Source organism: Coregonus clupeaformis, unplaced genomic scaffold, assembly GCF_020615455.1.
Source record: "Coregonus clupeaformis isolate EN_2021a unplaced genomic scaffold, ASM2061545v1 scaf2176, whole genome shotgun sequence".
In the NCBI taxonomy this organism is placed as follows: domain Eukaryota; kingdom Metazoa; phylum Chordata; class Actinopteri; order Salmoniformes; family Salmonidae; genus Coregonus; species Coregonus clupeaformis.
The window spans coordinates 24,014-51,332 of record NW_025535630.1 but is presented as its reverse complement, the minus strand read 5'-3'; the positions used below and the strand labels follow the sequence as shown (position 1 = coordinate 51,332).

At 42.5% G+C, this 27,319-nt stretch overlaps 1 protein-coding gene and 1 non-coding gene across 2 annotated transcripts; both read left to right on the top strand.

Moving 5' to 3' along the window:
• Positions 1-12,540: 12,540 nt before the first annotated feature.
• On the top strand, positions 12,541-25,986 carry LOC121570121 (zinc finger protein OZF-like). Its single transcript, XM_045219239.1, has 3 exons — positions 12,541-12,575; positions 12,706-12,883; positions 24,104-25,986. The coding sequence occupies exons 1-3, from the start codon at positions 12,573-12,575 to the stop codon at positions 25,324-25,326; spliced, it is 1,404 nt and encodes a 467-aa protein (XP_045075174.1). The 5' UTR covers positions 12,541-12,572; the 3' UTR covers positions 25,327-25,986.
• An 886-nt stretch (positions 25,987-26,872) lies between these two features.
• trnaa-cgc lies at positions 26,873-26,942 on the top strand. Its single transcript has one exon. It is a non-coding gene; the product is annotated as a tRNA-Ala (tRNA).
• Positions 26,943-27,319: the final 377 nt, after the last annotated feature.

The following is a 27,319-nucleotide window of genomic DNA, read 5'->3' as shown; positions in this document are numbered from 1 at the left end:
TGTGATATAGTGAATTATAAGTGAAATAATCTGTTTGTAAAGAATTGTTGTCATGCACAAAGTAGATGTCCTAACCGACTTGCCAAAACTATAGTTTGTTAACAAGAAATTTGTGGAGTGGTTGAAAAACGAGTTTTAATGACTCCAACCTAAGTGTATGTAAACTTCCGACTTCAACTGTATAAGGCACTTATAACGCCTCATACTAGTGGACGGGACTCTTAGTCAACAACAAGAACAACACGAACAGTTAGTCAGCCACCTCAGTAGATCCCAGACAGCAGATTCTCACACCAGGCTGGAGAGAGAGAGAGGGTATATTATATTGCATGGTTGTAACTCTTAACTAATACTGTTTACATGTGTTCATATCTTTTGTCTTTGTACCAAGTAATTAGTTTCTCTCTCTCCAAGAGGTGAATGTTATTATTGATACTGTTTACATGTGTTTATATCTTTGTCTTTGTACCAAGTAATTAGTTTCTCTCTCCAAGAGGTGAATGTTTATATTGATACTGTGTTTATAGCCCTTAATAGACATGTTGTAAGTGTAATGCCATTTGCCATTTATTCATGTACATGTATGTATATTATATTGCATGGTTGTAACTCTTAACTAATACTGTTTACATGCGTGCATATATTTGTCTTGTAGAACCACAACAATAAGATTCCAAGTCATTCAGATTATTACCACAATCATATAAAATCTTCAAATGGAAACCGCTGTGTGTGTGTGTGTGTGTTTGTGTGGTGGTGACTATCAAGAGTAACAGTGATGGGGCTCAACATCATGTTCTAACCAGACAGCACTATAGAGGACAGAACCAAACCAATCAGTTATAAGTATATAGCGGGTGAGGGCATTCACAGCCGACCGCTCTGACGGGTGAGGGCATTCACAGCCGACCGCTCAGACGGGTGAGGGCATTCACAGCCGACCGCTCAGACGGGTGAGGGCATTCACAGCCGACCGCTCAGACGGGTGAGGGCATTCACAGCCGACCGCTCTGACGGGTGAGGGCATTCACAGCCGACCGCTCTGACGGGTGAGGGCATTCACAGCCGACCGCTCTGACGGGTGAGGGCATTCACAGCCGACCGCTCTGACGGGTGAGGGCATTCACAGCCGACCGCTCTGACGGGTGAGGGCATTCACAGCCGACCGCTCTGACGGGTGAGGGCATTCACAGCCGACCGCTCTGACGGGTGAGGGCATTCACAGCCGACCGCTCTGACGGGTGAGGGCATTCACAGCCGACCGCTCTGACGGGTGAGGGCATTCACAGCCGACCGCTCTGACGGGTGAGGGCATACCAGCCAACCGTTTTTATATGGTCCTTCATTCAGCTGGATTTAAAGATCAATAATTTTTACACTCAGTGTCCCCATCTAGACAGTCAGTCAGTTTGGTTGCTCCAGTCTCAGTGTCCCCATCTACAGTCGTGGTCAAAAGGTTTGAGAATGACACAAATACTACTTTTCACAAAGTCTGCTGCCTAAGTTTTGATGATGGCAATTTTAAATTTTTATTTTATTTTTTTATATTTTTTTGGGGGGGTGGATCAGCTTAATATTGCAGATAGATTGTATCTTCTATCAATGTAATTGTCTGCATCACTTCCAATCCCCCATGTTTTTTTATATATACAGTGGGGAAAAAAAGTATTTAGTCAGCCACCAATTGTGCAAGTTCTCCCACTTAAAAAGATGAGAGAGGCCTGTAATTTTCATCATAGGTACACGTCAACTATGACAGACAAAATTAGAAAAGAAATTCCAGAAAATCACATTGTAGGATTTTTTATGAATTTATTTGCAAATTATGGTGGAAAATAAGTATTTGGTCAATAACAAAAGTTTCTCAATACTTTGTTATATACCCTTTGTTGGCAATGACACAGGTCAAACGTTTTCTGTAAGTCTTCACAAGGTTTTCACACACTGTTGCTGGTATTTTGGCCCATTCCTCCATGCAGATCTCCTCTAGAGCAGTGATGTTTTGGGGCTGTCGCTGGGCAACACGGATTTTCAACTCCCTCCAAAGATTTTCTATGGGGTTGAGATCTGGAGACTGGCTAGGCCACTCCAGGACCTTGAAATGCTTCTTACGAAGCCACTCCTTCGTTGCCCGGGCGGTGTGTTTGGGATCATTGTCATGCTGAAAGACCCAGCCACGTTTCATCTTCAATGCCCTTGCTGATGGAAGGAGGTTTTCACTCAAAATCTCACGATACATGGCCCCATTCATTCTTTCCTTTACACGGATCAGTCGTCCTGGTCCCTTTGCAGAAAAACAGCCCCAAAGCATGATGTTTCCACACCCATGCTTCACAGTAGGTATGGTGTTCTTTGGATGCAACTCAGCATTCTTTGTACTCCAAACACGACGAGTTGAGTTTTTACCAAAAAGTTCTATTTTGGTTTCATCTGACCATATGACATTATCCCAATCCTCTTCTGGATCATCCAAATGCACTCTAGCAAACTTCAGACGGGCCTGGACATGTACTGGCTTAAGCAGGGGGACACAGCAGGATTTGAGTCCCTGGCGGCGCAGTGTGTTACTGATGGTAGGCTTTGTTACTTTGGTCCCAGCTCTCTGCAGGTCATTCACTAGGTCCCCCCGTGTGGTTCTGGGATTTTTGCTCACCGTTCTTGTGATCATTTTGACCCCACGGGGTGAGATCTTGCGTGGAGCCCCAGATCGAGGGAGATTATCAGTGGTGTTGTATGTCTTCCATTTCCTAATAATTGCTCCCACTGTTGATTTCTTCAAACCAAGCTGCTTACCTATTGCAGATTCAGTCTTCCCAGCCTGGTGCAGGTCTACAATTTTGTTTCTGGTGTCCTTTGACAGCTCTTTGGTCTTGGCCATAGTGGAGTTTGGAGTGTGACTGTTTGAGGTTGTGGACAGGTGTATTTTATACTGATAACAAGTTCAAACAGGTGCCATTAATACAGGTAACGAGTGGAGGACAGAGGAGCCTCTTAAAGAAGAAGTTACAGGTCTGTGAGAGCCAGAAATCTTGCTTGTTTGTAGGTGACCAAATACTTATTTTCCACCATAATTTGCAAATCAATTCATTAAAAATCCTACAATGTGATTTTCTGGATTTTTTTTTCCTCAATTTGTCTGTCATAGTTGACGTGTACCTATGATGAAAATTACAGGCATCTCTCATCTTTTTAAGTGGGAGAACTTGCACAATTGGTGGCTGACTAAATACTTTTTTTCCCCACTGTATACTCCCCTTTATTACTTTTCAACCCCGCCATCCTTTCCCTACTTGGAGTAAATTAGTGAACAACAATGCCCAGGCCTCTACTTCCGGTCTATACTTACTATCTACACCTTATGGACAGAGTTAATTTTACAATAATTCTATTATCTATATATATATATATATATTTATTTATTTTTTTGCTTCTGAACTTCTTCTACTCTCAACCTCTCCGATCATTTTCATGATGTCCATCCGGTTTGCTTCTATATGCCATATCTTTCTAACTGTGCTCTTTCCCAAAAGCTCCCAACATACAACCTATATACTTATTATGGACACAGTATGCTTACATTATTAGCTATCTTTGTTATTATTTGTTGTTATTTGTTATTAGTCCCATCCTTCAACTCTATTCAATACCTCCCATCTCTCTCTTAACACCATCCATATAGGATTTCTATTTGCCATATATATTTCAACCGTACTGTGATGTTTTACAAAAGTTCTGAACCTTTCTATTCTCAATGATGGCAATTTGCATATACTCCAGAATGTCATGAAGAGTGATCAGATGAATTGCAATTAATTGCAAAGTCCCTCTTTGCCATGAAAATGAACTTAATCCCCAAACAACATTTCAATTTCAGCCCTGTCACAAAAGGACCAGCTGCCATCATGTCAGTGATTCTCTCGTTAACACAGGTGAGAGTGTTGACGAGGACAAGGCTGGAGATCACTCTGTCATGCTGATTGAGTTAGAATAACAGACTGGAAGCTTTAAAAGGAGGGCGGTGCTTTAAATCATTGTTCTTCCTCTGTTAACCATGGTTACCTGCAAGGAAACACGTGCCGTCATCATTGCTTTGCACAAAAAAGGCTTCACAGGCAATGTTGCTGCTAGTAAGATTGCACCGAAATCAAACAATTATCGGATCATCAAGAACTTCAAGGAGAGAGGTTCAATTGTTGTGAAGATGGCGTCAGGGCACCCAAGAAAGTCCAGCAAGCGCCAGGACCGTCTCCTAAAGTTGATTCAGCTGCGGGATCGGGGCACCACTGGTGCAGAGCTTGCTCAGGAATGGCAGCAGGTGTGAGTGCATCTGCACGCACAGTGAGGCGAAGACTTTTGGAGGATGGCCTGGTGTCAAGAAGGGCAGCAAAGACACTTCTCTTCAGAAAAAACATCAGGGACAGACTGATATTCTGCAAAAGGTACAGGGATTGGACTGCTGAGGACTGGGGTAAAGGCATTTTCTCTGATGAATCCCCTTTCCGATTGTTTGGGGCATCCAGAAAAAAGCTTGTCCGGAGAAGACAATGTGAGCGCTACCATCAGTCCTGTGTCATGCCAACAGTAAAGCATCCTGAGACCATTCATGTGTGGGGTTGCTTCTCAGCCAAGGGAGTGGGCTCACTCACAATTTTGCCTAAGAACACAGCCATGAATAAAGAATGGTACCAACACATCCTCCGAGAGCAACTTCTCCCAACCATCCAAGAACAGTTTGGTGATGACCAATGCCTTTTCCAGCATGATGGAGCTCCTTGCCATAAGGAAAAAGTGATAACTAAGTGGCTCGGGGAACAAAACATCGACATTTTGGGTCCATGGCCAGGAAACTCCCCAGACCTTAATATCATTGAGACCTTGTGATCGATCCTCAAGAGGCGGGTGGACAAACAAAAACCCACAAATTCTGACAAACTCCAGGCATTGATTATGCAAGAATGGGCTGCCATCAGTCAGGATGTGGCCCAGAAGTTAATTGACAGCATGCCAGGGCGGATTGCAGGGGTCTTGAAAAAGAACATTGCAAATATTGACTCTTTGCATAAACTTAATGTAATTGTCAATGAAAGCCTTTGACACTTATGGAATGCTTGTAATTATACTGCAGTATACCATAGTAACATCTGACAAAATTATCTCATAACACTGAAGCAGCAAACTTTGTGAAGACCAATACAAAACTTTTGACCACGACTGTAGACAGTCAGTCAGTTTGGTTGTTCCAGTCTCAGTGTCCCCATCTAGACAGTCAGTCAGTTTGGTTGTTCCAGTCTCAGTGTCCCCATCTAGACAGTCAGTCAGTTTGGTTGTTCCAGTCTCAGTGTCCCCATCTAGACAGTCAGTCAGTTTGGTTGTTCCAGTCTCTGTGTCCCCATCTAGACAGTCAGTCAGTTTGGTTGTTCCTGTCTCAGTGTCCCCATCTAGACAGTCTGTCAGTTTGGTTGTTCCAGTCTCAGTGTCCCCATCTAGACAGTCAGTCAGTTTGGTTGTTCCAGTCTGTGTCCCCATCTAGACAGTCAGTCAGTTTGGTTGTTACAGTCTCAGTGTCCCCATCTAGACAGTCAGTCAGTTTGGTTGTTCCAGTCTCAGTGTCCCCATCTAGACAGTCAGTCAGTTTGGTTGTTCCAGTCTCAGTGTCCCCATCTAGACAGTCAGTCAGTTTGGTTGTTCCAGTCTCAGTGTCCCCATCTAGACAGTCAGTCAGTTTGGTTGTTCCAGTCTCAGTGTCCCCATCTAGACAGTCTGTCAGTTTGGTTGTTACAGTCTCAGTGTCCCCATCTAGACAGTCAGTCAGTTTGGTTGTTCCAGTCTCAGTGTCCCCATCTAGACAGTCAGTCAGTTTGGTTGTTCCAGTCTCAGTGTCCCCATCTAGACAGTCAGTCAGTTTGGTTGTTCCAGTCTCAGTGTCCCCATCTAGACAGTCAGTCAGTTTGGTTGTTCCAGTCTCAGTGTCCCCATCTAGACAGTCTGTCAGTTTGGTTGTTCCAGTCTCAGTGTCCCCATCTAGACAGTCTGTCAGTTTGGTTGTTCCAGTCTCAGTGTCCCCATCTAGACAGTCAGTCAGTTTGGTTGTTCCAGTCTCAGTGTCCCCATCTAGACAGTCTGTCAGTTTGGTTGTTCCAGTCTCAGTGTCCCCATCTAGACAGTCAGTCAGTTTGGTTGTTCCAGTCTCAGTGTCCCCATCTAGACAGTCAGTCAGTTTGGTTGTTCCAGTCTCAGTGTCCCCATCTAGACAGTCAGTCAGTTTGGTTGTTCCAGTCTCAGTGTCCCCATCTAGACAGTCTGTCAGTTTGGTTGTTCCAGTCTCAGTGTCCCCATCTAGACAGTCTGTCAGTTTGGTTGTTCCAGTCTCAGTGTCCCCATCTAGACAGTCAGTCAGTTTGGTTGTTCCAGTCTGTGTCCCCATCTAGACAGTCAGTCAGTTTGGTTGTTCCAGTCTCAGTGTCCCCATCTAGACAGTCAGTCAGTTTGGTTGTTCCAGTCTCAGTGTCCCCATCTAGACAGTCAGTCAGTTTGGTTGTTCCAGTCTCAGTGTCCCCATCTAGACAGTCAGTCAGTTTGGTTGTTCCAGTCTCAGTGGCCCCAAGTTAACAAACAGATCACCGACCATTTCGAATCACACGTACCTTCTCCGCTATGCAATCCGGTTTCCGAGCTGGTCATGGGTGCACCTCAGCCACACTCAAGGTCCTAAATTATATTATAACCGCGATCGATAATAGACAGTACTGTGCAGCCGTCTTCATTGACCTGGCCAAGGCTTTCGACTCTGTCAACAACCGCATTCTTATTGGCAGACTAAATAGCCTTGGTTTCTCAAATGACTGCCTCGCCTGGTTCACCAACTACTTCTCAGATAGAGTTCAATGTGTCAAATCGTAGGGCCTGTTGTCTGGACCTATGGCAGTCTCTATGGGGGTGCCACAGGGTTCAATTCTCGGGCTGACTCTTTTCTCTGTGTATATCAATGATGTCGCTCTTGCTGCTGGTGACTCTCAGATCCACCTCTATGCAGATGACACCATTTTGTATACATCTGGCCCTTCATTGGACACTGTGTTAACAAACCTCCAAACGAGCTTCAATGCCATACAACACTCCTTCCGTAGCCTCCAACTGCTCTTAAACACTAGTAAAACTAAATGCATGCTCTTCAATCGAACGCTGCTGGCACCCGCCCACCCGAGTAGAATCACTACTCGCGACGGGTCTGACCTAGAGTATGTGGACAACTACAAATACCTAGGTGTCTGGTTAGACTGTAAACTCTCCTTCCAGACTCACATTAAGCATCTCCAATCCAAAGTTAAATCTAGAATTGGCTTCCTATTTCGCAACAAAGCCTCCTTCACTCATGCTGCCAAACATGCCCTCGTAAAACGGACTATCCTACCGATCCTTGACTTCGGCAATGTCATTTACAAAAAAGCCTCCAACACTCTACTCAGCAAATTGGATGTAGTCTATCACAGTGCCATCCGTTTTTGTCACCAAAGCCCCATATACTACACACCACTATGACCTGTACACTCTTGTTGGCTGGTCCTCACTACATATTCATCGCCAAACCCACTGGCTCCAGGCCATCTATAAATCACTGCTAGGCAAATCCCCGCCTTATCTTAGCTCATTGGTCACCATAGCAACACCCACCCGTAGTATGCGCTCCAGCAGGTATATCTCACTGGTCATCCCCAAAGCCAACACCTCCTTTGGCCGCCATTCCCTCCAGTTCTCTGCTGCCAATGACTGGAACGAACTGCAAAAATTTCTGAAGCTGGAGACTCTTATCTCCCTCACTAACTTTAAGCATCAGCTGTCAGAGCACCTTACCGATCACTGCACCTGTACACAGCCCATCTGAAATTAGCCCACCCAACTACCTCATCTCCATATTGTTATTTATTTTGCTCATTTGCACCCCAGTATCTCTATTTGCACATCATCTCTTGCACATCTATTATTCCAGTGTTAATACTAATTGTAATTATTTTGCACTATAGCCTATTTATTGCCTTACCTCCATAACTTGCTACATTTGCACACACTGTATATATATTTTCTGTTGTATTTTTGACTTTATGTTTTGTTTTACCCCATATGTAACTCTGTGTTGTTGTTTTTATCGCACTGCTTTGCTTTATAATAATAATAATAATAATAATATGCCATTTAGCAGACGCTTTTATCCAAAGCGACTTACAGTCATGCGTGCATACATTTTTGTGTATCTTGGCCAGGTCGCAGTTGTAAATGAGAACTTGTTCTCAACTGGCTTACCTGGTTAAATAAAGGTTAAATAAATAAAATAAAAATAGAAAATCTAGACAGTCTGTCAGTTTGGTTGTTGCAGTCAGTCAGTTTGGTTGTTCCAGTCTGTCAGTTTGGCTGTTCCAGTCTCCCTTTTGTCCTCACATATATTGGTGTCATCAGCATAAAGTTGAGGTCCAAAATCTTTGGATTAGTGTGGCAGCATGTATATTATAAAGAACAGCCAGGCCATCAATAAGAATGTCTTCTTCATTGACCCTGCCTGGTAAAATAAAGGTAAAATAAACTATCTAATAAAATAAAGGGCAGGTTGTAAGTTGGTCTGTACTTGTTTAGGGTGTTTGGTCCAGTCCATGTGTTTTCAAGGTTGGTTTAATGGTTGTTTAGGGTGTTGGGGTCCAGTCCAGGTGTTTTCAAGGTTGGTTTAATGGTTGTTTAGGGTGTTGGGGTCCAGTCCAGGTGTTTTCAAGGTTGGTTTAATGGTTGTTTAGGGTGTTGGGGTCCAGTCCAGGTGTTTTCAAGGTTGGTTTAATGGTTGTTTAGGGTGTTGGGGTCCAGTCCATGTGTTTTCAATGTTGGTTTAATGGTTGTTTAGGGTGTTGGGGTCCAGTCCAGGTGGTTTCAAGGTTTGTTTAATGGTTGTTTAGGGTGTTGGGGTCCAGTCCAGTTGTTTTCAAGGTTGGTTTAATGGTTGTTTAGGGTGTTGGGGTCCAGTCCAGGTGTTTTCAAGGTTGGTTTAATGGTTGTTTAGGGTGTTGGGGTCCAGTCCAGGTGGTTTCAAGGTTTGTTTAATGGTTGTTTAGGGTGTTGGGGTCCAGTCCAGTTGTTTTCAAGGTTGGTTTAATGGTTGTTTAGGGTGTTGGGGTCCAGTCCAGGTGTTTTCAAGGTTGGTTTGACCTCATACTTTTTACAATTTCAGAGACCGATGTTGGGGTTGTCAATATAAATGAGGTGAACCTGCAGTTGGGAGTGTAGAGGGGTAGATTGTACAGTGAAGTACAAGTGAGGGAAAAAAGTATTTGATCCCCTGCTGATTTTGTATGTTTGCCCACTGACAAATAAATTATCAGTCTATCATTTTAATGGTAGGTTTATTTTGTACAGTGAAGTAGATGCTCTTGATTTTGGATTTATGGATTAGAAGCATTTAAGAACTTACATTGTTCAATGAAGGGGGTAAAGGAGGAGTTATCTTGGGGTTAAACATGTTTATTTACAATGGAAATGAGATTGGTATACAGTGCATTCAGAAAGTATTCAGACCCCTTGACTTTTTCCACATTTTGTTACATTACAGCCTTATTCTAAAATGGATTAAATGTTTTTTTCCCCCTCATCAATCTACACACAATACCCCATAATGACAAAGCAAAAACAGGTTTTTAGAACTTTTTGCAAATGTCTTAAATTAAAAACTGAAATATCACATTTACATAAGCATTCAGACCCTTGGCTTGGTTTTTGCTCTGACATGCACTGTCAACTGTGGGACCTTATATAGACAGGTGTTTGCCTTTCCAAATCATGTCCAATCAATTGAATTTACCACAGGTGGACTCCAATCAAGTTGTAGAAACATCTCAAGGATGACCAATGGAAACAGGATGCACCTGAGCTCAATTTCGAATCTCATAGCAAAGGGTCTGAATACTTATGTAAATAAGGTATTTATTTTATTTTATTTTATATATAAATTATGAAAAATTCATAACCCGTTTTACCTTTGTCATTATGGGGTATTGTGTGTAGATTGATGAGTATTTGTATTTATTTAATACATTTTAGAATAAGGCTGTAACGTAACAAAATGTGGAAAACGTCAAGGCGTCTGATTACTTTCCGAATGCACTGTAGGTTATCATTCTCGCCGCCTCCAGAGAGAAGACAGGGAAGAAACCATCATTTACCTCTAGGCTGCTATAGACTCTATATTTATTTGGTTTGTCATTCTGTCATTTTTCATGGGATTTTAGTGGTAAATAAATAATTTATTTAGAATTTTTGTCCATAAATAGTTTGACCAGCTCCTTGTATTCTGAAATTGAAAGAGGGAGGGAGAGCCGCTCCTCTGCGCTCTGCCAGCGCTACACCCCAGCTGAAAATAGGGGGTTTTGTTTATGCCTTTATTGCCATATGAAATCAAATTGGATAAAGCCTACTCAGAAATACATTTGTATGTTTAAAAAAAAAAAAATCTCAAGTCATGAATTTAATATGGATATGTCAGTTTGAATATAGAGTATCATATTCAATTTACCTGATTCTCTGTGATTAAATTGAACACCGATTGGCACGTGTGTTTTGCTGTTTCCTGACCGAATCCGCATTTGGTTACTGATGTTTTTCCCGCATGAGAGGATTTATTTTAGTTGCACAATTTTACATCTAAATAAGGTGTTTGGTGCAGTATTTCTCAAGTTAAAAAATGTGCAACGTGTTGTCTTATGTAAACAAAGTCGGAGCTGCTGGGCAGGTCTGTCTCACTGTCTATGCTATCGGATAGAGAGCAGATCATCCTTAATTTATTGACTACTACTCTTTCTACTGTATAGGCTGCATGATTTATGTAAGATGACATCCAACAGTTCCCTGAAGAGGCGCCCTGGACATGGACGTCATTTAGCAGACGCTCTTATCCAGAGCAACTTACAGTTAGTGAGTGCATACATTTTCATACTGGCCCCCCGTGGGAAACGAACCCACAACCCTGGCGTTGCAAGCGCCATGCTCTACCAACTGAGCTACAGGGGACATAATAAATATTTGTGTGCCTTTTTTTGTGTGTGCTTTTCCATCAACCAGAAGATGGTTGTAATTAGCATAATCGCTAACAGCTACACAGATTGGAATATGACACCCTCGTCAATATGTCACCCAATCCTGCCTAATGGGCAGGTCAGCCCTGGAGGAAAGTATTGGCTGTAAGAAGTAAGAGAAAACATAACATCTGGTTGTTTTTAAATTACTTCTCATGACGTTGTTTTATTTTTTGTCCAATCTGCGTTACCCACTCCAGTCAGCAGGTGGCGATGTGAGACTTTCAGGGGATGCTTCTTGTGTGACGTATAATCTAGTGGACGGGACGGAAAGCTTCTTCAAAAGCGACAAAAGGGTACTGATTTGACCGTAGCTTGCTAGCGAACATAACACCGAAACATTGAAGCTCTTTAGACCAATCTTGTGTATTTAATCTTAGTGTTTAGCACATAATTGTGTTTACGTGTCTACTAGTTCATTTAAACGTAATTTGCTTGTTAAATTATCAAATGTGTTAAATTGATACTGCACTAGGTTAATCGCCCGGAGCTTGAGCTCACTAAACTAGACGGAGAAAGAAGCTCTGGTGAAAGGAGAGGAAGAGGCTTTCAGAATGAAAAAGGAGGAAGAGGAGGCTATCACATTGAAAGAAGAGGATGTTACAGTGAAAGGAGAGGAAGAAGCTTTAATAATGATAAAGGAGGAAGAGGAGGCTATCACTTTGAAAGAAGAAGAGGATGATATTACAGTGAAAGAGGAAGATGGGGAAGAGGTTGTCAGAGTGGAAGAGGAGGAGGTAAAAGCTTTCAGAATCAAAAAGGAGGAAGATGCCATAACATTGAAAGAAGAAGAGAATGTAGTGAAAGAAGAGGAAGAACCTTTTGGAGTAAAAGAGGAAGAGGAGGCTATCTCAATAAAAGAGAAGCAGGAAGACGTTTTGGGAGTGAAAAAGGAGGAGGAGGAGACTGAAGATCCGATTAACACCAGTGAGTACTGTCTTTAAAACAGGGGCACAAACGATGCAGTTCTTGAGGTAATGTGTGGTTTTAAAGGGACATTCTACTGAAGTTATATACTTCAATATGTTGTTCAGTACTGTAGGAATTGTTTAAGGTTCAATCTGCAATTGGTTCATATTTTTTGGACTTTTAAATTAGATTTATTGATTTCTCCATGTGGTCTACATTAAAGTGCACTTAATCGAATATAACAGGCTTTTAAAATTCAATGTTTGTGCATAATTTCTATTTAAAATATCAAAGGGCACCCATTTTGTGGAAAGACCCTTTTACATTTGCATCACAAACAATATTTTAAAAAATCACAATGAAAGTGGCCAGTTTAGGCCCTGTTTATTGCCTCTTGTAAGACCCTATGATTGCAATAGAAGATAATACGTTTACCATCTGTTTGATGTTCTTGTTCACACAGGAGAGAGACACGACTATCATGGATCCTCTGGGGAGCCTCAACAACATCCTGATGCTGACGAGGCAGAGAAGAGTCTCTCCAGATCAGAACACCAGATGGTACAGCTTGGTCTGGTCTAGCATACAGCTTGCTCTATCGGGGGCTGGGTTTCTGTAAAGCACTTTATGACAACAGTGACATCAGCATCCATAATGATATGTGTCTGTGTCCCCTCTATATGGTTACCAGGACAACGCTAGCCCTTCCGCCCTCCCAGAGTCCCCGTGTCGTACCTCTCCCAGTAGCACCTTACTGCTGGGTCTGAAGAGGTTGTCTGTGCGGCTGGTGGACTGCAGGAAAACAACGGGGCTGAGTGGAACTGTGAGAGGAGGAGAAGAGAAGAAAGGAGCAGATTTGACTCATCAAAGTAAGTGCTGTAGTTTAGTTTGAACAAATAAAATAGATCTGCCCACTGGTATCTGTTACCAGGACAACCAGCAGAGTTCTATTAGTTGACATGAAGATATACTGGTATCTGTTACCAGGACAACCAGCAGAGTTCTGTTAGTTGACATGAAGATAGACTGGTATCTGTTACCAGGACAACCAGCAGAGTTGTGTTAGTTGACATGAAGATAGACTGGTATCTGTTACCAGGACAACCAGCAGAGTTCTGTTAGTTGACATGAAGATAGACTGGTATATTTCCACCACAGTAGACAGTTCTGTTAGTTGACATGAAGATAGACTGGTGGATATGGATGTTATGAATATCATAACACTGAAAAAGGATTCTGCCAATGAAAAGAGAGAAACCAATAGACTATATAAAACCTTGATGAAAGTTAGATTTAGAGAGAAAGTTTCAAGATGATCCGATTTATGGTGCATGTTTTACAAAAATATTTCCTAAAACATTATGGATGTTACATTGCCTGTCCCAGTCAACCCCCTGTCTTCACAATACTGTAGAACAAATCAAATACATTTTATTTGTCACATGCGCCGAAAACAACCGGTGTAGACCTTAGAGTGAAGTGCTTACTTACAAGCCCTTAACCAACAAGGCAGTTTTAAGAAAGAAAAAATAAATATAGCAAATAATTAAGGAGCAACAATAAAATAACAGTAGCGAGGCAATATACAGGGGATTCCTGTACAGAGTCAATGTGCGGGGGCTCCGGTTAGTCGAGGTAATTGAGGTAATATGTACATGTAGGTAGAGGTAAAGTGAATATGCATGGATAATAAACAGAGAGTAGCAGCAGTGTAAAAATGGGGGTGGGGTGGGAACAATGCAAATAGTCCGGGTAGCAATTTGATTAACTGTTCAAGAGTCTTATGGCTTGGGGGTAGAAGCTGTTAAGACGCCTTTTTTACCTAGACTTGGCGCTCCGGTACCGCTTGCCGTGCGGTAGCAGAGAGAACAGTCTATGACTAGGGTAGCTGGAGACCTTTGTATAGAGGTCCTGGATGGCGGGAAGCTTGGCCTCAGTGATGTACTGGGCCGTACGCACTACCCTCTGTAGTGCCTTGCGGTCGGAGGCCAAGCAGTTGCCATACCAGACGGTGATGCAACCAGTCAAGATGCTCTCGATGGTGCAGCTGTATAACTTTTTGAGGATCTGAGGACCCATGCCAAATCTTTTCAGTCTCCTGAGGGGGAGTAGGCTTTGTCGTGCCCTCTTCACGACTGTCTTGGTGTGTTTGCACCATGATAGTTTGTTGGTGATGTGGACACCAAGGAACTTGAAACTCTCAACCTGCTCCACTACAGCCCCGTCGACGAGAATGGGGGCGTGCTCAGTCCTCTTTTTTCTGTAGTCCACAATCATCTCCTTTGTCTTGGTCATGTTGAGGGACAGGTTGTTATCCTGGCACCACACTGGCAGGTCTCTGACCTCCTCCCTATAGGCTGTCTCATTGTTGTCAGTGATCAGGCCTACAACAGTTGTGTTGTCGGCAAACTTAATGATAGTGTTGAAGTCGTGCTTGGCCATGCAGTCATGGGTGAACAGGGAGTACAGGAGGGGACTGATCACACACCCCTGAGGGTCCCCTGTGTTGAGGATCAGCATGGCAGATGTGTTGTTACCTACCCTTACCACCTGGGGGCGGCCTGTCAGGAAGTCCAGGATCCAGTTGCAGAGGGAGGTGTTTAGTCCCAGGGTCCTTAGCTTAGTGATGAGCTTTGAGGGCACTATGGTGTTGAACGCTAAGCTGTAGTCAATGAACAGCATTCTCATATAGGTGTTCCTTTTGTCCAGGTTGGAGAGGGCAGTGTGGAGTGCGATTGAGATTGCGTCATTTGTGGATCTGTTGGAGCGGTATGCGAATTGGATTGGGTCTAGGGTTTCTGGGATAATGGTGTTGATGTGAGCCATGACCAGCCTTTCAAAGCACTTTATGGCTACAGACGTGTGCTACGGGGTGGTATGCAAATTGGAGTGGGTCTAGGGTATCTGGGATAATGGTGTTGTGAGCCATGACCAGCCTTTCAAAGCACTTTATGGCTACAGACGTGAGTGCTACGGGTCGGTAGTCATTTAGGCAGGTTACCTTAGAGTCCTTGGGCACGGGGACTATGGTGGTCTGCTTGAAACATGTAGGTATTACAGACTCAGTCAGGGACAGGTTGATCATGTCAGTGAAGACACTTGCCAGTTGGTCAGCGCATGCTCGGAGTACACGTCCTGGTAATCCGTCTGGCCCTGCGGTCTTGTGAATGTTGACCTGTTTAAAGGTCTTACTCACATCGGCTACGGAAACCGTGATCACACAGTCGTCCGGAACAGCTGATGCTCTCATGTATGCTTCAGTGTTGCTTGCCTCAATGCGAGCATAGAAGTAATTTAGCTCGTCTGGAAGGCTCGTGAGACTGGGCAGCTCGCAGCTGTGCTTCCCTTTTGTAGTCCGTAATAGTTTGCAAGCCCTGCCACATCCAACGAGCATCGGAGTCGGTGTAGTACGATTCGATCTTAGTCCTGTATTGACACTTTGCCTGTTTGATGGTTCGTCGGAGTGCATAGCGGAATTTCTTATAAACGTCCGGGTTAGAGTCCCGCTCCTTGAAAGCGGCAGCTCTACCCTTTAGCTCAGTGCGGATGTTGCCTTTAATCCATTGCTTCTGGTTGGGTACGTAAGTACGGTCACTGTGGGGACGACGTCATCGATGCACTTATTGATGAAGCCAGTGACTGATGTGGTGTACTCCTCAATGCCATCGGAAGAATCCCCGAACATATTCCAGTCTGTGCTAGCGAAACAGTCCTGTAGCTTAGCATCTGCGTCCTCTGACCACTACCACTTCCTTATTGAGCGAGTCACTGGTACTTCCTGCTTTTAGTTTTAGCTTGTAAACAGGAATCAGGAGGATGGAGTTATGGTCAGATTTGCCAAATGGAGGACGAGGGAGAGCTTTGTACACGTCTCTGTGTGTGGAGTAAAGGTGGTCTAGAGTTGTTTTTCTTCAGGTGACATGCTGGTAGAAATGACATGAAACGGATGTAAGTTTCCCTGCATTAAAGTCCCCGGCCACTAGGAGCACCGCCTCTGGATTAGCATTTTCCTGTTTCCTTATGGCCCCCTGGTTGCTGAGTGCCTTCTTACTGCCAGCATCGGTTTGTGGTGGACAATATAAATAGTGGCGAACATTTAATTATTATTTCATCATCATCATTCATTACATCATTTATACATTAATTATAGTTCCATTTTGAGTCTTAAATGAGGACTGTAGCATCTAATGATGAAACATTATTGAGTCTTAAAGGAGGACTGTAGCATCTAATGATGAAACATTATGGAGTCTTAAAGGAAGACTGTAGCATCTAATGATGAAACATTGTTGAGTCTTAAAGGAGGACTGTAGCATCTAATGATGAAACATTATGGAGTCTTAAAGGAGGACTGTAGCATCTAATGATGAAACATTATGGAGTCTTAAAGGAGGACTGTAGCATCTGATGATGAAACATTATGGAGTCTTGAAGGAGGACTGTAGCATCTGATGATGAAACATGATGGAGTTTTAAAGGAGGACTGTAGCATCTGATGATGAAACATTATGGAGTCTTAAAGGAGGACTGTAGCATCTAATGATGAAACATTATGGAGTCTTAAAGGAGGACTGTAGCTTCTAAAGATGAAACATTATGGAGTCTTAAAGGAGGACTGTAGCATCTAATGATGAAACATTATGGAGTCTTAAAGGAGGACTGTAGCATCTAATGATGAAACATTATGGAGTCTTAAAGGAGGACTGGAGCATCTAATGATGAAACATTATGGAGTCTTAAAGGAGGACTGTAGCATCTAATGATGAAACATTATGGAGTCTTAAAGGAGGACTGGGATGAAAAGGGAAAGGAAAGGGGATATCTAATCAGTCACAGCTGAATGCATTCACCCTAAATGTGTCTTCCTCATTTAACCCAACCCATCTGAATCAGAGAGGTGAGGGGGCTGCCTTAATTGACGTTCCACGTCATCAGCGTCCGGGGAGCAGTTGTTGTTGGGGGATAACTGCTTTGCTCAAGTGCAGAACAGCAGACCTTTCCACATTTCGGGCATGGGGATTTGAACCAGCGACCTTTCGGTTACTGGCCCAACAGTCTTAACCTTTAGTCTACAAATGTTCCAACTTCAATTAATTATTTCTCAATGATGCTTTAAAGGAGACGTTTACCCAAAATCCAGAAACTCTGAAGTGATTCCATATTATGAAACTAGTCCAGTGGAGTTTGCCCTCTCTCCCTGTAGTGCTGTACTGAAACAGCTGCAAAAACGTGACTCGTGACGTTGCTGAATGCAGGCCAAGCTCTGCTGCTTTGCCAGTTAATTTGTTATTTTATTAAAGCTATGGCCTTTGGCTTTCAGCTGGAATTGTTTTATTTATTTCTGAGAGAAAAATTATTTTCAACCCATAAAACATATACAAATATGATGATATCATAGTGAATTAATGACATCTGAATGAACAAGCCTTTTCATACTTTATAATATAGCTATTGTTTTATAATATAGCCTTCGGAAAGTATTCAGACCCCTTGACTTTTTCCATATTTTGTTACTTTACAGCCTGATTCTAAAATGGATAAAAAATAATTTGTCCCTCATCAATCTACACAGAATACTCCTTACATGACAAAGCAAAAACAGGTTTTTTAGACATTTTAGCAAATCTATTAAAAATAAAAAAAGGTAACTTATTTACATAAGTATTCAGACCCTTTGCTGTGAGACTCGAAATGGAGCTGAGATGCATCATGTTTCCATTGATCATCCTTGAGATGTTTTTACAACTTACCTGTGGTAAATTCAATTGATTGGACATGATTTGGAAAGGCACACACCTGTCTATATAAGGTCCCTCAGTTGACAGTGCATGTCAGAGCAAAAACCAAGCCATGAGGTCGAAGGAATGATCCTTAGAACTCAGAGACAGGATTGTGTCTAGGCACAGATCTGGAGAAGGGTACCAAAACATTTCTGCAGCAGTGAAGGTCCCCAAGAACACAGTGGCCAACATCCTTCTTAAAAGGAAGACGTTTGGAACCACCAAGACTCTTCCTAGAGCTGGCCGCCTGGCCAAACTGAACAATCGGGGGAGAAGGACCTTGGTCAGGGAGGTGAACAAGAACCTGATGGTCACTCTGAAAGAGCTCCAGAGTTCTTCTGTGGAGATAGGAGAACCTTCCAGAAGGACAATAATCTCTGTAGCACTCCATCTATCAGGCCTTTATGGTAGAGTGGCTCGACGGAATCCACTCCTCAGTAAAAAGCACATGTCTGATGAAACCAAGATTGAACTCTTTGCCTGAATGCCAAGCCTCATGTCTGGAGGAAACCTGGCGTCCTCCCTATGGTGAAACATGGTGGTGGCAGCATCAAGCTGTGGGGGTGTATTTAAGCGACAGGGACTTGGAGACTATTCAGGATCGAGGGAAAGATGAACCGAGAAAAGTACAGAGATCCTTGATGAAAACCTGCTCCAGAGCGCTCTGCACCTCACCTTCCAACAGGACAACGACCCTAAGCACACAGCCAAGATAGCGCAGGAGTGGCTTCGGGACCAGACTCTGAATGTCCTTGAGTGTCCCAGACAGATCCCGGACTTGAACCCAATCAAACATCTCTGGAGAGGCCTGAAAATAGTTGTGCAGCGACGCTCCCCATCCAACCTGACAGAGCTTGAGAGGATCTGCAGAGAAGAATGGGAGAAACTCCCCAAATACAGGTGTGCCAAGCTTGTAGCATCATAACCAAGAAGACTCGCTGCTAAAGGTGCTTTAAGAAAGTACTGAGTAAAGCGACTGAATACTTATGTAAATGTGACATCAGTCATACAAACCTGTTTTTGCTTTGACATTATGGGGTATTGTGTGTAGATTGATGAGGGGGGGAAAAACAATTTAATCAATTTTAGAATAAGGTAATGTAACAAAATGTGGAAAAGGTCAAGGAGTCTGAATGCTTTCCGAATGAAGTCGGAGGTTTACGTACACTTGTAGTCATTAAAACTCGTTTTTCAACCACTCCACAAATGTCTAGTTATCTTGATATGATATCTTGATCTTGATATCTACTTTGTGCATGACACAAGTAATTTTTCCAACAATTGTTTACAGACAGATTATTTCACTTATAATTCACTGAATCACAATTCCAGTGGGTAAGAAGTTTATATACACTAAGTTGACTGTGCCTTTTTAAACGGCTTGTAAAATATCAGAAAATGATGTAATTGCTTTAGAAGCTTCTGATAGGCTAATTTACATAATTTGAGTCAATTGGAGGTGTACCTGTGGATGTATTTCAAGGCCTACCTTCAAATGCAGTGCCTCTTTGCTTGACATCATGGGAAAATCAAAATAAATCACAGGTCTGGTTCATCCTTGGGAGCAATTTCCAAACGCCTGAAGGTAACACATTCATCTGTACAAACAATAGTACGCAAGTATAAACACCATTGGACCACGCAGCCGGCATACCACTCAGGAAGGAGACACATTCTGTCTCCTAGAGATGAACATACTTTGGTGCGAAAAGTGCAAATCAATCCCAGAACAAAAGCAAAGAACCTTGTGAAGATGCTAGAGGAAACAGGTACAAAAGTATCTATATCCACAGTAAAACGAGTCCTATATCGACATAACCTGAAAGGCCACTCAGCAAGGAAGAAGCCACTGCTCCAAAACCACCTTTCCCACGGGGGGTATGAAAAATAAAAAATAATGTATGCACTCACTAACTGTAAGTCGCTCTGGATAAGAGCGTCTGCTAAATGACGTAAATATAAATATGTAAATGTAAAAAAGACAGACTACGGTTTGCAACTGCACATGGGGACAAAGATCATACTTTTTGGAGAAATGTCCTCTGGTCTGATGAAACATAAATATAACTGTTTGGCCATAATGACCATCGTTATGTTTGGAGGAAAAAGGGGGTTGCTTGCACGCCGAAGATCACCATCCCAACCGTGAAGCATCATGCTGTGGGGGTGCTTTGCTGCAGGTGGGACTGGTGCACTTCACAAAATAGATGGCATCAGGAGGAAGGAAAATTATGTGGATATATTGAAGCAACATCTCAAGACATCAGTCAGGAAGTTAAAGCTTGGTCGCAAATGGGTCTTCCAAATGGACAATGACCCCAAGCATACTTCGAAAGTTGTGGCAAAATGGCTTAAGGACAACAAAGTCAAGGTATTGGAGTGGCCATCACAAAGCCCTGACATCAATCCTATAGAAAATGTGTGGGCAGAACTGAAAAAGCTTGTGCGAGCAAGGAGGCCTACAAACCTGACTCAGTTACACCAGCTATGTCTGGAGGAATGGGCCAAAATTCACCCAACTTATTGTGGGAAGCTTGTGGAAGGCTACCCGAAACGTTTGACCCAAGTTAAACAATTTAAAGGCAATGCTACCAAATACTAATTGAGTGTATGTAAACTTCTGACCCACTGGGAAATGTGATGAAAGAAATAAAAGCTGAAATAAATCATTCTCTCTCCTATTATTCTGACATTTCCCATTCTTAAAATAAAGTGGTGATCCTAACTGACCTAAGACAGGGTATTTTTACTAGGATTAAATGTCAGGAATTGTGAAAAACTGAGTTTAAATGTATTTGGCTAAGGTGTATGTAAACCTCCAACTTCAACTGTTGTTACACCATATAGGAGCAGTATAGACCTAGTCTGTTCATTATATACAGTACCAGTCAAAAGTTTGGACACATCTACTCATTCAAGGGTTTTTCTTTATTTTTACTATTTTCTACATTGTAGAATAATAGTGAAGACATCAAAACTATGAAATAACACATATGGAATCATGTAGGAACCAAAAAGTGTTAAACAAATCAAAATATATTATATTTTAGATTCTTTAAAGTAGCAACCCTTTGGCTTGATGACATCTTTGCGATCTCTTGGCATTCTCTCAACCAGCTTCATGAGGAATGCTTTTCCAACAGTCTTGAAGGAGTTCCCACATATGATGCTGAGCACTTGTTGGCTGCTTTTCCTTCACTCTGCGGTCCAACTCATTTCAAACCATCTCAATTGGGTTGAGGTCGGGTGATTGTGGAGGCCAGGTCATCTGATCCAGCACTCCATCACTCTCCTTCTTGGTCAAATAGCCCTTACACAGCCTGGAGGTGTGTTGGGTCATTGTCCTGTTGAAAAACAAATGATAGTCGCACAAAGTGCAAACCAGATGGGATGGCGTATCGCTGCAGAATGCTGTTGTAGCCATGCTGGTTAAGTGTGCCTTGAATTCTAAATAAATTACTGACAGTGTCACCAGAAAAGCACCATCACACCTCCTCCTCCATACTTCACGGTGGGAACCACACATGCAGAGATCATCTGTTCACCTGCTCTGCGTCTCACAAAGAAACGGGTGTTGGAACCATAAGTCTCGCATTTGGACTCATCAGACCAAAGGACAGATTTCCACCCGTCTAATGTCCATTACTTATGTTTCTTGGCCCAAGCAAGTCTCTTCTTCTTATTGGTGTCCTTTAGTAGTGGTTTCTTTGCAGCCACTCGACCATGAAGGCCTGATTCACGCAGTCTCCTCTTAAAAGTTAATATTGAGATGTGTTTGTTACTTGAACTCTGTGAAGCATTTATTTGGGCTGCAATCTGAGGTGCAGTTAATTGCCGATTTCTGAGTCTGGTAACTCTAATGAACGTATCCTCTGCAGCAGAGGTTACTCGGGGTCTTCCTTTCCTGTGGCGGTCCTCATGAGAGCTGGTAACTGTAATGAACGTATCCTCTGCAGCAGAGGTTCCTCGGGGTCTTCCTTTCCTGTGGCGGTCCTCATGAGAGCCAGTTTCACCATAGCGGTTTATGGTTTTTGCGACTGCACTTGAAAAAAACGTTTAAAAGTTCTTCACATTTTAAATTTTCCGGATTGACTAACCATGTCTTAAAGTGAGGATGGACTGTCATTTCTCTTTGCTTATTTAAACTGTTCTCTCCATAATAAGGACTTTGTCTTTTACCAAATAGGGCTATCTTCTGTGTACCACCCCTACCTTGTCACAACACAACTGACAAGGTAGGGGTGGTACACACAACACAACTGATTTGGCTCAAACGCATTAGGAAGGAAAGAAATTCCACAAATTAACATTTAACAAGGCACACTTGTTAATTCAAATGCATTCCAGGTGATTACCTCATGATGCTGGTTGAGAGAATGTCAAGAGTGTGCAAAGCTGTCATCAAGGTGAAGGGTGGCTACTTTAAAGAATCTCAAATATGAAATAAAACACTTTTTTGGTTACTACGTAATTCCATATGTGTTATTTCATAGTTTTGTGAATGTCTTCACTATTATTCTACAATGTAGTAAATAGTAAAAATAAAGAAACCCTTGAATGAGTAGGTGTGTCCAAACTTTTGACTGGTAATGTATACTGAACAAAAATATAAACGCAACAATTTCAACAGTTTACAGTTCATATAAGCAAATCAGTCAATGTAAATCTATGGATTTAACATGACTGGGCAGTGGCACAGCCATTGGTGTGCCTGGGAAGGCATAATCCCACCCTCTTGGCAGCCAGGCCCACCCACTGGGAAGCCAGGCACAGCCAATCAGAATCCGTTTTCCCCCACTAAAGGGCTTCATTACAGAGAGAAATTCTCCAGTTTCATCAGCTGTCTGGATTGCTGGTCTCAGACTATGTGGAGGTCCTGTGCTGGCGTGGTTCCACGTGGTCTGCGGTTGTGAGGCCAGTTGGATGTTCTGCCAAATTCTCTAAAGCGACGTTGGAGGCGGCTTATGGTAGAGAAATTAACATTAGATTCTCTGGTAACAGCTCCAGTGGATATTCCTGCAGTCAGCATGCCAATTGCACGCTCCCTCAAACCTTGAGACATCTGTGGCATTGTGTTGTGACAAAACTGCACATTTTAGAGTGGCCTTTTATTGTCCCCAGTACAAGGTGCACCTGTGTAATGATCATGCTGTTTAATCAGCTTCCTGATATGCCACACCTGTCAGGTGGATGGATTATTTTAGCAAAGGAGAAATGTTCACTAATTTGTGCACACAATTTGAGAGAAATAAGCTTTTGTGCGCTTGTAATAATTCTGGGATCTTTTATTTCAGCTCATGAAACATGGGACCAACAACTACTTGTTGCGTTTATATTTTTAGGAACAACATATTTCACATATTTCACATTATTTTTTTTACTTTACCCAAAATATCATGACATTAGTGATAGTCAAAATGTAAAAGATGTGTGAATGTCTAAATCAGAAAAATTGCCATTTAAACAACGTGTCGGACCCTTTCGACAACAGGGAGATGTTACTGATGTGTGTCTCCAATGTAAAAAAATATATAATTGGGACTTCCACACACAATTATTTATTTTAGGCTTAAGGAAATGTGTAGGTCGCATTCTGTATCATACCGCTATTAAGGTTATACATTTACAACCACCTGGTATCATACAACTATTAAGGTTATAAATGTAAAACCACCTGGTATCATACCACTATTAAGGTTATAAATGTACAACCACCTGGTATCATACAGCTATTAAGGTTATAAATGTACAACCACCTGGTATCATACCGCTATAAAGGTTATAAATGTACAACCACCTGGTATCATACAACTATTAAGGTTATAAATGTACAACCACCTGGTATCATACAACTATTAAGGTTATAAATGTACAACCACCTGGTATCATACAGCTATTAAGGTTATAAATGTACAACCACCTGGTATCATACCACTATTAAGGTTATAAATGTACAACCACCTGGTATCATACAGCTATTAAGGTTATAAATGTACAACCACCTGGTATCATACCGCTATAAAGGTTATAAATGTACAACCACCTGGTATCATACCGCTATTAAGGTTATACATTTACAACCACCTGGTATCATACAACTATTAAGGTTATACATTTACAACCAGCTGTGCGATAGGAACCTAAACATATTATCAGTAATTACCAGGAAGCTCTAAAACATTTATTTTAAAATCACATGAAGATTGTTTTAAATGATTTAAATGTTTGGATTAAACCTCACAGCAAGGCAGTTTTATCATGTGGAGGTTTCATTCAGGTCTCTCTTTAAATAAACACTGTCTTTGGCAGGAGAAAAACCAAAGTCGGAGGAACCAGAGACGTCCAAACCAGCAAGACGACACCTCTGCTCCCACTGTGGAAAGAGTTTTATCCGGTTAGACGACCTGAAAAGACATGAGAGGGCACACACAGGAGGGAAGCCACACCATTGCGCCCAGTGTGAAAAGAGTTTTAACCGGTTAGACACCCTGAAAATACATGAGAGGACACACACAGGGGAGACGCCTTTCCATTGCTCCCAGTGTGGAAAGAGTTTTATCCGGTCAGGGCACCTGAAAGAACACATGAGAACGCACACAGGGGAGAAGTCTTACCACTGCTTGCAGTGTGGAAAGAGTTTTAGCCGTTTAGGAAGCCTGAAAGCTCATGAGCGAATCCACACAGGGGATAAGCCTTACCACTGCTCCCAGTGTGGAAAGACCTTTAACTACTTAGGAAACATGAAAGCTCATGAGCGAATACACACAATGGAGAACCCTTACCAGTGCTCATATTGTGGAAAGAGTTTTAACTGGTTAGAATCCCTGAGAAGACATGAGAGGGCACACACAGGAGCGAAGCCACACCATTGCGCCCAGTGTGGAAAGAGTTTCAACCGGTTAGATACCCTGAAAATACATGAGAAGGCACACACAAGGGAGAAGACTTTCCATTGCTCCCATTGTGGAAAGAGTTTTATCCGGTTAGACAACCTGAAAATACATGAGAGGGCACACACAGGGGAGAAGCCTTATCACTGCTCGCATTGTGGAGAGAGTTTTATCCGGTTGGACAACCTGAAAAGTCATGAGAGGGCACACACAGGGGAGAAGCCTTACCACTGCTTGCAGTGTGGAAATAGTTTTAGCAGTTTAGGGAGCCTGAAAGGTCATGAGCGAATCCACACAGGGGAGAAGCCTCACCACTGCTCCCATTGTGGAAAGAGCTTTTGCAGTTTAGGAAGCCTGAAAGGTCACGAGCGAATCCACACAGGGGAGAAGCCTTACCACTGCTCCCATTGTGGAAAGAGTTTTAACTGGTTAGGCAACCTGAAAAGTCATGAGAGGGCACACACAAGGGAGAAGTCTTACCACTGCTCGCAGTGTGGAGAGAGTTTTAACCTGTTAAGAAAGCTGAAAGAACACATGAGAATGCACACAGGGGAGAAGCCTTACAAATGTTCAGACTGTGGGAAGACATATTACTCATCACGGTCACTTAAAAGTCACGTGAGAATCCACACAGGAGAGTAGAATTACTTATCTTAGTGTGTGAATTGATATTTCACATCACATTGACCTAATTACTTCTCCTAGTGTGTAAATTGATATTTCACATCACATTGACTTAAAGTTCATCAGAGAACATACACAGTGCTCCCATTGCCGTATATTGTTGACTAAGAATGTGTTTACTTGTTTATACTATATGAAATTGAATTGTACAAAGTATACTTACATGTTTTTGTTAGAAAACATGAATTGAATTTGGAGTATGTCTGTTTGAATACAGAGTAGATCAGATTCCATGTGTTTAAATTGTCCTTTTTTTAAACTCTGACTGTGTGTGTGTTTATCTGGGTGTGTCATTCCTCCAGCTCTACAGATAATCAAATTATATTTGGATGTGATGCATTTGCTCCATTGTTTAAATGTGCATTGTTGGCCCACTGATGATTTAATTAAATAAATGTTACCTGACTCTGTAATGGAACATTTTAATTGCATGTGTCCACATAACTGAGTATGTGACTAACCTTGTGAAACTGTCCTATTATAATCTTCTGTTCTTGTGAGTATCATCCTGTGTTAAAAACCAGCTTGCACCTGCTTCCTTGTATAAATAAAGTCCCGTCCAGGAACAGGAAATATAAAGATATGTGCTCATCACCCAATGCTTTGGAATTCATACTGTCTACACTGCACTGTGTAACTCTGTTATTCTCTCTGAGCTCAGAAATAAAGAATATTGGTTTGACTTAGACTCCAGCAGATCCTTATTTTATAATATACACCACAACTCGCCCACGGATTGATGTTTCATCATTGTCTCAATGAAGAGTTCCTCGTTCGACTTTCCTGGGAGCATTTACAAGCTTGCCACTGGTTGAATAAACGTTGTTTCCACGTCATTTTGTGTTTTACCCAACTTGCAACCTACATATTATTATTTTTTGTCATTTAGCAGACGCTCTTCTACAGAGCAACTTACAGTTAGTGAGTGCATACATTTTTCATACTGGCCCCCCGTGGGAATCGAACCAACTGAGCTACTCGTACCCTCAGTCTGATCTTCATTTCCACAGACTTCATCACCGTCCCTGGAGTCTCTTCACTGTCTGATCTTCATTCCTACAGTCTTCATCACCGTCCCTGGAGTCTCTTCACTGTCTGATCTTCATTCCTACAGACTTCATCACCGTCCCTGGAGTCTCTTCACTGTCTGATCTTCATTCCTACAGACTTCATCACCGTCCCTGGAGTCTCTTCACTGTCTGATCTTCATTCCTACAGCCTTCATCACCGTCCCTGGAGTGTCTTCGCTGCACATCAGACAATTTCCGAAGAGTTCCAGAAGCTGTGATTAAAACACGATGTACTTCATCTCCTTGTTAGGAGCAGAGTTTTCAGACTCTCTCAAATAATATTATTAAAATGTCAATACATCAACAGCGATGTAGCGTCTATGTCCAATAATGTGTAGCCAATAAGAAACCTGTCCCATTTTACTTGTCTATTATCTTTGTTTAGAAATAGTCATTTGTGATGACTTACTGATACCTCTAGTGGCTGTGGGTACGAGTAGCTCAGTTGGTAGAGCATGGCGCTCGCAACGCCAGGGTTGTGGGTTCGATTCCCACGGGGGGCCAGTATGAAAATGTATGCTCTCACTAACTGTAAGTCGCTCTGGATAAGAGCGTCTGCTAAAATGTAAAATGTACCAAGATCAGACAGCGGTGCTGGTCCTGTGGTCATGTGGGGGAGTGGTCGAGCCAGCCAATGATTGGGGAGAAAGCATGCGAGGAACAGGCTCCTTTCTACTGCCAATCTGGTGTCTGGATACATGCCAAGAAAGACTACAACTGCTTCACACAATGGGAGCGGCTACTATTGACCGCTACACTTTCTTTCATCACCAGGAAGCCCATGTTGAGCCAGCAGTGTTCTCACTATGGAAGAGGGAGCAGGCAGCCGTTATCCAGTCTCTCAGAAGCCCATGTCGAGCCAGCAGTGTTCTCACTATGGA

Coding starts and splice junctions, on each gene's coding strand:
- LOC121570121 (XM_045219239.1), top strand. Junction 12,884..24,103: donor AGCAGATTTGACTCATCAAA/GTAAGTGCTGTA, acceptor TGTCTTTGGCAG/GAGAAAAACCAAAGTCGGAG.